General features: G+C 38.6%; 1 protein-coding gene across 1 annotated transcript; it reads right to left on the bottom strand.

Moving 5' to 3' along the window:
• Positions 1 to 433: 433 nt before the first annotated feature.
• On the bottom strand, positions 434 to 1,394 carry LOC307095261 (small ribosomal subunit protein uS2-like). Its single transcript, XM_079764516.1, has one exon. It carries the CDS (start codon positions 1,361 to 1,363, stop codon positions 476 to 478), a length of 888 nt encoding a protein of 295 aa, XP_079620642.1. The 5' UTR covers positions 1,364 to 1,394; the 3' UTR covers positions 434 to 475.
• Between the last annotated feature and the right edge of the window lie 10,408 nt (positions 1,395 to 11,802).

Below are 11,802 nucleotides of genomic sequence, written 5' to 3'. Positions count from 1 at the left end.
TTGGCTCAAATAAACTCACAAAAATTCTTTACAGGTTTGAATGTTTTTGTGTTAACAGCTAATAGCAAAGGAAAAATAATGCAAATTACTAGTAATTTTAATGGTTCTTATTTTCCTTGCTACTCATTTCTGTTTGAAACATCTTTAAAGTAATTTTTCAATAAGAAAAACATCCCTTTATTGTGCTTTTCTCCCATTATTGAGCTGTAAAATGTATCATGCATACAAACTTGTATAAAGAACATAATTTACTGATTAAAAAGGAGAATGAAATGAGAAATAAAAAGAAACTTAAAGGCTGGAAAATATACCATGCAAAGACTAACGATAACAAAAGTGTCATGGTTATATTAATGTCAGAAAAGTACTATTTATTTATTTATTTATTTATTTATTTATTTATTTATGTTTTAGAAACTTGTTTATTTTCCATCCACCTTATTTCCGTTCTGTTAAGAATTTGTGGAAGAACAGCTTAGGACCACTCAGTGGTTGTTGCTACCCATTCAGTAGCCTGAGCAGTGGGAGCTGCAGACCAGTCTTCAGTGGCAGGCTGAGCACTCCAGTCTTCAGTAGGAAACTGCTGAATGGGTACAGAGGGCACCTGCACGCCTTCAGACCAGTCTGCAACCTCAGGCTCAGCAGCAGTGAACTCAGGAGCAGGAGCAGTCCATTCACCCTGAAATTCCATCTTGGTCACAGCCTTTTCAGCAGCGGCCTGCTCTTCCTTTTCAATCTCTTCAGGATCTCTGTAGAAGTATAGATCAGGCACGACTTCCCATGGGTGTTCACGGGAGATGGTGCCACGCATGCGTAGTACTTCCCGGGCCAGCATCCACCACATCAGACCCACTGAGTGAGCCCCCTTGTTGTTGCAAGGGATGGCGATGTTCACATAGCGCAGAGGAGAGTCTGTGTTACACAGAGCGATGGTGGGCAGGTGAACATAAGACGCCTCTGTGAGAGGCTGGTGGTCAGCCCTGGGGTCAGTAACCACCAGAAGTCTTGGCTCCCGGAAGGCTGCCTGGATCTGGCTGGTGAAGGTTCCAGGAGTGAAGCGGCCGGCAGGAGGAGTGGCTCCAGTGGCAGCAGCAAACTTCAGCACAGCTCGCGGGCCAGTGTTCCTGGACGATATGACACTGACGTCAGCTGGGGTTTCGATGGCAACAATGGCCCGAGCTGCCAGCAGAAGCTTCTCCCAGGTTCTCTTCAGATTGATGATGTAGATGCCATCACTTTTCCTTTTGTAGATGTACTGTTCCATTTGGAAATCAAGGTTGGTGCCACCTAAGTGGGTTCCTGCTGCAAGGAATTTGAGGACATCCTCCTCCTTCATTTGCAGGACATCAAGGGCTCCGGACATTGTGAAAAATTTCCCTTTAAGTTACGTGGGAACCAAGAACAACGCTGTATGGAGCCCTCCCTGGGTAGCGCGGAAAGCAGAAAAATACTCTTTAAATAAAGAAGCATTAATGGAGATAAGGAGACACATTTCATAATGATAAAAGGGTCAATTCAAAAGGAAGATAATATTCCTCATTCTATAAAGTAGGTACTGTATTTTTTATTCTAATTTTTACAGATGAGGAATCTAAGTTATAGAAACATTATGGGACCTAAGCATATAGTAAATACTGTATCCAGAACAAGCTTATGCTTTTAAATAGTATACAGTATTTAGAGGAAGTGGAACACAGATCATTTCTCTTTGGGACTGAGATTAAAGGATTGTAGTACTCAAAAAAAAATGCCACTCTTCTATATTCCTTTAGCGAAGCATGACAATTTTCCTACAAAGGCATTATTTAAATTTAAACTTCAACCAGAATGAGGCCTTGTTATGTCATTTCAGTTGTGAAGGTAACAGAAAAACATTCTATGATAACATACCATAAGTGTAAAGGTGCATTTAGCACAGCTGTGGTCTACGATCCAAGAATCAAGTTAAAATCATCCCTTTTAAGATTGCTATAAAACAAAATAGAAACTTTCTTTTTCCATTACTGCTCAAACTGCTTCAACAAAGCAAGTACTATATTCCTGAGGGGAAGTATAGGAACAATATGAGTGAAATTTAATTTTGTCGGAAAAGTAAATAAAAAAGAAATTTCCAGTAAGTCATATTGCTTCGTTTTCTGGGAAATAATATTTTAGTGTCTAACACTCTTGGAAAAGGCTCTGGACAGGTTGGGAAACCACGAATCTGCAGGGATCCATTTGGTCCTTGGAATCATTTTCTCTACTTTGAAAAATATGTTATTAGTTATTTTATTATAAAACGAATACATACTGGAAATGGGAAAAATAGTAAACTGACACACCATTTAACTAAGTGATCAAGTTTAACATCAGCAGAAATAAGTCATGTTGATATCATGTACTCCTGATACGATATGATGCAAAGAGGACACATCATTTCCATGGTATTTTCTTACAAAAACTCATAATTGTCGTCCAATCACAATAAAAATATCAGATAAACACAAACTAAGGGACATTCTACAAAATATCTGCTAAGTATTTCTCAAAACTGTCAAAGTCATTAAAAATGAGGAAAGAAACGGTCACAAAGCAGAGCAGACTAAGGAGCTATGATAACTAAACGTAACATGGTACCCGGGATTGGATTCTGGAAATGAAAAATGGAATTAATGGAAAAACTGGTAAAATATGATTAAAGTATGGAGCTAGTTGGTTTCTTAGTTTTGACAAATATGCCACGTTAATGTAAGATGGTAACAATATCAACTGAAACGATATATTATTTTGACAACTTTTTTTGTAAATCTAAAATTATTCTAAAATAAAAAAGCTTATTTAAAAATGTAATATGTGGAGAGAAACCAAGATGGCAGCATAGGTAAGCACTTAAAACAATTTCAAAACTACAACTAAAAGACAGAACGTACATCATCCAGAACCACAGGAAAGCTGGCTGAGTGGAAATTCTACAACAAGAAGGAAAGAGAAAAGCTCACGGAGAATCAGAGGAGCTGCAAAGGCCTGAGGTATGGAGAAACGCACGCAGAGAGGAAGGGTGGCTGAGTGCCTGGCTGGCTTTCTCTGGCAGGAGGGAGAAGGAAGCTCCCAACTGCACTGAACCCCAGTTCCGACTGCACTGAACCCTAGTTTTGGGTGAGATCCTGTGGACCCAGACTCATACAGGGGGGTTCTGGACTGTCAGGTAGAGAGAAAGGCACACGGAGACTCTGGGGAGCCGCAGAGGGCAGGGGTCTAGAGGCACGCGAGCGAGTGTGTGCAGAGAGGACTGACTGCTGAGGTTGCTGCTGGCTTTCCCTAGCGGGAGGGAGTTGGAAGCTCCCGACTGCACTGAACCCCAGATCTGACTGCACTGAACCCCAGTTCCGGGTGAGCCCCTGGGGACCCAGGGAATCTGGACTGTCAGGCGGAAACTCAGGGGAGCCGCGAAAGGCAGAGGTATGGAGGCGTGCAAGTACGCGCAGAGAGGACTGACTGCTGAGTGTGCCGCTGGCTTCCTCTAGCTGGAGGGAATCGGAAGCTCCTGACTGCGCTGAACTCCAGTTCCGGGCAAGAATCTGGGAATCCAGATTCATTGGGGGAGAAACTGGACTGTCTGGCAGCGGGTGAAACTCGAGGGCGGCTTTCTCTCAGAGGTGCTTGCAGTGATTACCGAGGGACACTGAGACCTAGGGGCCTCATAGGGCAGGGCTGACAGGAAGCCAAGACTGTCTGCTCAGCCCTGAGACTCCGCCCCATCCAAGCTGAGCACAGAGGTTTTTGCAATTTTGCAAGACTTGTCTCATAAGGCTGTCCCCAGTACAGTTCTCCCATCGTAGACACAGCTGATCCTCACAACCAACTGGCCTGGAGGTCAATTCCTCCCAGTGATACCAACAACAATCAAGACTTAACTACAACAAGGCTGTACACACAGTCCACAAAGGGGTGCACCAAGAGTGTCCACCTCAGGTAACTGGGGAGGCCAACCCACTGGGCCATATAGTACACCTAGCACACAAAGCTACCCTACCAACTCAGGGAAGCAGCAAAAATGTGGAGACAAAGAAACAGATCACAAACAAAGAAATGGAGAAAAACAAATGACTGGATATAGAGTTCAAAACCACGGTTATAAGATTTTTCAAGAATTTCCTAGAAAAGGCCGATAAATTTAGCGAGACCCTCAAAGATATGAAAAAGGACCAACTAGAAATTAAACATACACTGACTGAAATAAAAAATATTATACAGAGACCCAACAGCAGACTAGAGGAATGCAAGAATCAAGTCAAAGATTTGAAATACAAAGAAGCAAAAAACACTCAACTGGAAAAGAAAAAAGAAAAAAGAATCCAAAAATTTGAAGATAGTGTAAGAAGCCTCTGGGACAACTTCAAGCAAACCAACATCAGAATTATGGGGGTGCCAGAAGAAGAGAGAGAGCAAGATACTGAAAACCTATTTGAAGAAATAATGACAGAAAACTTCCCCCACCTGGTGAAAGAAATAGACTTACAAGTCCAGGAAGCGCAGAGAACCCCAAACAAAAGGAATCCAAAGAGGAACACACCAAGACACATCATAATTAAAATGCCAAGAGCAAAAGACAGAGAGAATATTAAAAGCAGCAAGAGAAAAACAGTTAATTACCTACAAGGGAGCACCCATACTAATGTCAGCTGATTTCTCAACAGAAACTATGCAGGCCAGACGGGAGTGGCAAGAAATATTCAAAGTGATGAATAGCAAAAACCTACAACCAAGATTACTCTACCCAGCAAAGTTATCATTCAGAATTGAAGGTCAGATAAAGAGCTTCACAGATAAGAAAAAGCTAAAGGAGTTCATCACCACCAAACCAGTATTATATGAAATGCTGAAAGGTATTCTTGAAGAAGAGGAAGAAGAAGAAAAAGGTAAAGATAAAAATTATGAACAACAAATACATATCTATCAACAAGTGAATCTAAAAATCAAATGAATTAAAAATCTGAGGAACAGAATAAACTGGTGAATATAATAGAATCAAGGGCATAGAAAGGGAGTGGACTGATAATTCTCAGGGGGAATGGGATGTGGGGGGTGCAGGAAGAGACTGGACAAAAATCATACACCTATGGATGAGGACAGTGTGGGGGAGGTAAGGGCAGAGGGTGGGGTGGGAACCGGGTGGAGGGGAGCTATGGGGGAAAAAAGGAGAAACAATTGTAATAATCTGAACAATAAAGATTTATTAAATTAAAAAAATAAATAAAAATAAAAATGTAATATGTGATTGTGATAGAAATAAATAAAGAAAAGAAATAATCAAGAAAGGAAAGAAAGAAATGGAAGGAAGAGGATGGAAGGAAGTAAATGTAAAAAGTTGATGATTTTTAAAACTTCTTCAGAGGTAAACTATTATTAAAAGTTTTTTTGTGGCCTAGCCAGTTTGGCTCAGTGAATAGAGTGTAGGCCTGCAGCGTGAAGGGTCCTGGGTTTGATTCCAGTCAAGGGCACATGCCCAGTGCCTGCTCAATCCCCAGTAGGGGGCATGCATGCAGGAGGCAGCCGATCAATGATTCTCTCTCATCATTGATGCTTCTATCTTTCTCTCCCTCTCCCATCCTATCTGAAATCAATAAAAATATATTTTTAATGTGTTTTTTGTATAATTCTAGACTTTTCTTCTATGCATCTGGGCATATTCAAATATATATGATTTTTTTTACAGAGAAAAGATACTATTATGCATGTCTTATAACTTGATTTTTCACTTACTATAAAACAGCTATATTTTCACTAATTCACACATTCATTTAGTCAGCAAATATATAGAAACTGATTTTTTCAGGAAGAGTATGTAAATGTGGACTTACTAACATTTCCTGAAGGTATTATTCTGCAAGTTATGGGAGGTATTAGAAAAGTAGTGGGCGGGGGAGAGAAGGAAAGGGGAGAGAGGAGCACATGGCAAGAACATTTTAAGACTACTCTCTAATACTCTACATTTTAAAAAAGACTGAATCTTTGCCTAGAGAGGGAGAGACAGGTGTTATTTGATATGTCCAGATTCCTTGGGTATGAAGACACTTCCATAACCCAAAGTCTAGTCATTTCACATGAAACAAATTAGACCTGTTATTGGGACAGATAGTGTGGAAAACAATTAGCCTCTTGTGGATCATGAGGGATAAAGAACTGAGGATGTTCTCAGAGAGTCCTATACCAGAACCAAGGGTAGGAGCATATAAACTCTGACTGGGACATCCTACTGAGATATAGCAAGAGTGGCATGCACCAGATATACAAATGAGAAGGAAAAAAAGATAAAAAACCTAGAGTAATTCATATTATCCAGGGAAAGTAAAGCTGCAGAACAACTAAATATTTGAAAACTCATGAGTGTTGAGAGTCACTGAGATGTGCAAAATATGCATCTTATCTGCAATTTCCCTTTCCATGGTTTCAGTTAGTCGTGGTTAACCATGGTCTGAAAATATTAAACAGAAATTTCAAAAAATGAGCAATTCATAAGTTTCAAATTGTGTGCTATTCTGAGTAGCATGATGAAAGCTTGTGCCATTCCGATGAGCCCCACCTGAGATGTGAATCATCCCTTTGTTCAGCATCTCCACGCTGTATATGCTACCCGCCCGTTAATCACTTAGTAGACTTCTCAGTTATCAGATGGATTGTTGTGGTATCACAGTGCTTGAGTTCAAGTAACCATTATTTTACTTAATAATGACCCCAAAGCACAAGGGGAGTGATGCTGGCAATTCAGATGTGCCAAAGAGAAGCCATAAAGTGCTTCCTTTAAATGAAAAGGTAAGTGTGTGCAGTTTCAGGCATCCACGTGGGGTCGTATTGGCCTCGTATAAGGAGAGGATTACTGTACACTTCTTCCTAATTAGAGTGAGGGTAAAAGGGTATATCTGCGTAGGGTTTAAGGCTGGAGATACTGTTTAAAGACAGTCTAAAATTACAGGAGCTTTAGATTTTTTATAAAATAAAATTTATCATGTTTTCTTTATATTTATGGCTTTTGACTCATGATAAGAAAGACTACTGCTTTGCCTGGATAATAAAAATCTTCACCCCCCCCCATTCCTTTTATAGTTCTAGTTTTTACATTTAAATTGTTGATCTCTCTGGAATTAACTCAGTATAAAGAATGAGGCTGGGATCCAGCTCTATTTATTCTTTCCAAATGGCTAGCTAGTTCTTTCAAGATCATTTATTTAATATTTTATCTTATTCCCATTGATATAAAATGCTACTTATATTATGTACTAAATGTCCACATATACTTTCTACCATGGTCATTGGATCACTCTGCATTTCTGTGCCAGGACCACACATTTTAATATCTTATTACTGTTCATTTTTTAGAAAGTTCCTGGCTGTTCTTGGATATTTATTCTTCCAGATGGACTTCAGAATCATTTTTTAAAGTTTCAAAGAAGATCTGAATCTAAAATCTCTGTAATTTTTAAAAAGGCAAATGACAAAAAAATATTGGCAACAAATATGATTTTTAAAGAGTTTAACATCACCAATCTAAATGGAGTATATAAACTACTTTCTTTTTTATATCCTCCAACATTGTTTAATTTTTTACAATGTGCAAATACCATTTTTTTCTACTGAGCAAAATAATAAAGATGTTTTTATTTTAAAAATAAAGACAATAAAAAAGGGATCAATTGAAAAGGAAGATGGCACTCACCTCGAACTGATGAAGGCAGGGCTATCTGAGAGGAACACAGCTAAAGCTCTAGTTTTTATATAGGGACAGATTTCTTGTTCCTTCTCATGGTGGATAAAGAAGCCAGCCTCCAGAAGTCATTTTGTTACTACATGTATAGCCAGTCACAAATGAAGTAGGCATCAGTGAAGGCAGAAAATAAAGATTAAAAGACAATGGTGATATCACTGAGCTGTTAAATTAAACCTCACTTGAAACCTGACTTTTGGTTGCAAGAGACAATACGTTGTCTTTATTATTTAAGTTAATTTGTTTCAGTTTACATGCATTTGAAATAGTCTGAACTAGATGCTTCACAGTTGGAGAACATCCAGTAAAGGTTGGAAAATGACAGTTTTCCTCCAATATCCAATTGACTAGAATGGGGACTATGTATTTTGTGCACAGAAGACTACACAAAAGGGGGTATAAATGGTGATGGACGGAAACTTGACTTGGGGTGTACACATGATGTGTTGTAAAATTGTGCATCTGAAACCTGTATAATTTTGTTAACCAGTATCACCCCCAATAAATTCAATAGAAAGGGAAAAAAATTAAAAAGAAGACTGCACAAATCTGTATTATATGAAGTGCAATTTCCTAAAAGATTAGTAGAAGCATTATCAGTCATATGCCTGACCCAGATAACATGCAAAGGGTGGCTTGGCCAGTAATGTAGGCAACAAGCTAGCACCTAAATAGGTAGAATGCCTGGATTATATGATAAGGATATGTTTATCTTTATACTGAAAGAGTCCCAATTTCTTTTTTATTTCTTTTTATTTTATTTAACCCTCACTGGAGGATATTTTTCCATTGATTTTTAGAGAGAGTGGAAGAGAGGGAAAGACAGAAATATCGATGTGAGAGAGAAACACATTGATTGGTTGCCTCCTGCACGACCCTCCCCCCCCCCCCCCCCCCCCAGAGCCTAGCAGGGGAGGAGCCTGCAACCGAGGTATGTGCCCTTGACCATAATCAGACCAGGGAGGAGTCCCAATTTCTTTAGTCTATTTACAGTTGCATTTCAAACAGCCCCCTTCTATTATCCTAGTTTTTGTGTATTTGTATCTACAACCCCACATAACTCTCATACCATTCTAAGAAAGATCAATTAAATTAAGAGACATCGAAAAGTTTACTATTATGAAATTACAATGGAAAATTTACATTGGCTGCAGCCAGTTTAATGAGCTCCCTGTATATCCTTCACCCTCCACATACCAATATACATTATCCTCGAACATAAACTACAGTAAATGTTGCTTTTTAATTCTGCAGAGAGGAACCAAAAGAGATGAAGAAAAAAGATAAAGGTGATGATGTAGGATGTGACCCCAACCTTGTGGACTGAGTGACATCTTGTGGTTAGAGATGGGTGAGCGAGCTAGAAACTACAGGGAACATTCAAGAAAATCTCTGAAACAGTAGGCACAGAAAAATCAGGTTTAGAACCCAGGCAACACAATGGTACACAGAGTAGGGAGGCCCTTTCCTTTGTCTCTTCATGGAACCCAGTACAGGTCCAATACCCCAAAATTTAATTTAATTTATTTTTAATTGAAACAATTTTTTTAAAAATATGTTTTTATTGATTTTAGAGAGAGAGGAAGAGAGGGATAGAGAGATAGAAACATCCATGAGAGAGAAACATCAATTGGCTGCCTCCTGCATGCCCCCTGCTGGGGATTGAGCCTGTAACCCGGGCATGTGCCTGTTAAGAGAGTGGGAATTTTTGAGCACTACTGAGGCCGTGGACTATGCCCCAGATAGAGTTGTCAGTGCTGACACCAGGCCAGGCCTTGAGATATGGTCTCATGGCCCCTTCCCAGCATGTAGGCCTTCTCTCATAGAACACTGTCAGCTTTCTGAAGAACAGGATGACCCTGTGAATAACATGATCGTCATTGGCATGATCCTGATGTTGCTTGGGAAAAACTGTTTTGTCTTGGGTTGCTTACTCTGCAAAAACAGGATGTGGTTAATAGGCTTAAAAAGTGGTCCTGCACAAAGGGTCGCTGCTGCTCTCTGGTCTCCCTGCGTGGAGAAAGGCAGAGTAGTTGCCGGTTGGCTGGCTGGCCGGCCGGCCAGCTAATAAAGGCTCCCTAAATTTTAATTTGGTCTGGGCTCCAGTGGTCATTCACTCGCCTTCGCTCCACAACATGCCCTGCCCAGGAATGGAATCACTAACCTCCTGGTTCATGGGTCGATGCTCAACCACTGAACCACACCAGCCAGGAAAAGATTGGGTATTTTAGAAGTATCTAGAGACAGACCTACTTAATACTATAGGTGGTGTCAATGGTGATACTTTTCTGAGTAGCTTTACAGGCAGAAGATGTAGACATGTGAAATCCAGAAAAAGAGGAAAGATCAGAGTAGATATCAAGTGGACACCACAACTGCTAGATTAATTTGTAGTTACATATGAGGTATCCTATTGCTGCAATCGCCTAGCAAACTTTTGTATTACATACAGATATGCACACACACATATTCATGAAAAAAATGTATTGTCTGTAAGAATATGTATATAGAAACACAAAATAATCTACAGATTAGTATTATAACTAATAAATTTTGCAAATTCATTGGGCAAAAAGTTAATGTGCAAAAATCAATTTAATTTCATTATACTATCAACAAACAATTTTAAATTAAAGTTTAAATAAATAACATTTATAATAACATAAAGCACTTAGGAATTAATCTAATAAGACCTCTCCAGGAAACTACCTAATATTATTTTTTAAAGTTGAAGCAGATGTAAACAAATAGTGGCATTTGCTAAGTTTATGAACTGGAAGACTCAATATTGTAAAAATATCAGTTCTCTCCAAATTGGTTTCTAGATGCAATCTAACCAATCAAAATATTCACACATTCTTCGTCTTTTTTTTGTGTGTGTGTGGAAAATTACAAGCTAACTCTAAAATTTGTAAAGCATCACAATGAACTAACAGCCAAGACAATCCTAAGGAAGAGTTGGAGGATTGCCAGTATCATATAGCAAGACATAAAACTATATGGATGAAGATGATTTGGTCTTCTCAAACGGGTAGACAAACAGAGCTATAGAATAGAGTCTAGAAATAAGACCACAAATATATGGACATTTCATTTATGACAAAAGTGACACTACAGAGCAATGGGAAAATGATTTTTTAAAGTTAATCATTATGGGTCAATGAAATATCTGTAAAGGAAGAAATTAATCTTGACCTCAACCTTACACTTATATAAAAATAATTTCAAGGTGGATTGTAGATCTAAATGTGAAAGGTAAAACAATAAAGCTTCTAGAACATAACTTAGTAGAATATAGTCATGACTTTAGAGTAACAAAGATTCCATAAATAGTATACAAACATAACACCATTAAATGAAAAGTTTGATAAATTGGAAATACATTAAAATTTAGAACTTATTATCACCATCAAATTATATCATTAAGAGAGTGAAAAAGCAAGCAGAAGAGTAGATATATGCAAAATACATAACTGACCAGGGACTCATATACAAAATACATAAAGAACTACTAATAATCAGTCAGAAGGAGAGCAAATCCTGTAGAAAAATGGACAAAGACCAGAATAGGCACTTAATTTAAGAAGATATACAAATGATGAATAAATATATTAATGGGTGTGCAAAAGCATTAGCATCAGGGAAGTTTAAATATATTTTTATTGATTTCAGAGAAGTAGGGATAGGAAGAAGAAGATAGAAATATTAATGATGAGAATCATTGATCAGTTGCCTCCTGCATGCCCCTTACTGGGGATCGAGCCCTCAACCCGGGCATGTGCCCTGACCAGAAATTGAACCCTGATCTCCTGGTTCATAGGTTGATGCTCAACCACTGAGCCACACTGACCTGGCTAGCATCAGGGAAGTTTAAATAAAAAACACAGTGATGTTGAATAGTATATTATCTCCACACAGGTTGGATAATTAAACTTTAACACATACAAAATTGTTAAATATTATTGTTTCTAGAATTCCTAGTCTGCTCTACTGATCTGTTATATGTTGTTGCCAATATCACATTTTAATTATTGAAATTCATAATACATACTAATCTCAGA

Source organism: Cnephaeus nilssonii (genome assembly GCF_951640355.1).
Source record: "Cnephaeus nilssonii genome assembly, chromosome: X".
Classification (NCBI taxonomy): Eukaryota; Metazoa; Chordata; class Mammalia; order Chiroptera; family Vespertilionidae; genus Cnephaeus; species Cnephaeus nilssonii.
The sequence above is the reverse complement of the archived record's forward strand: the minus strand, read 5'-3'. Positions and strand labels throughout refer to the sequence as shown.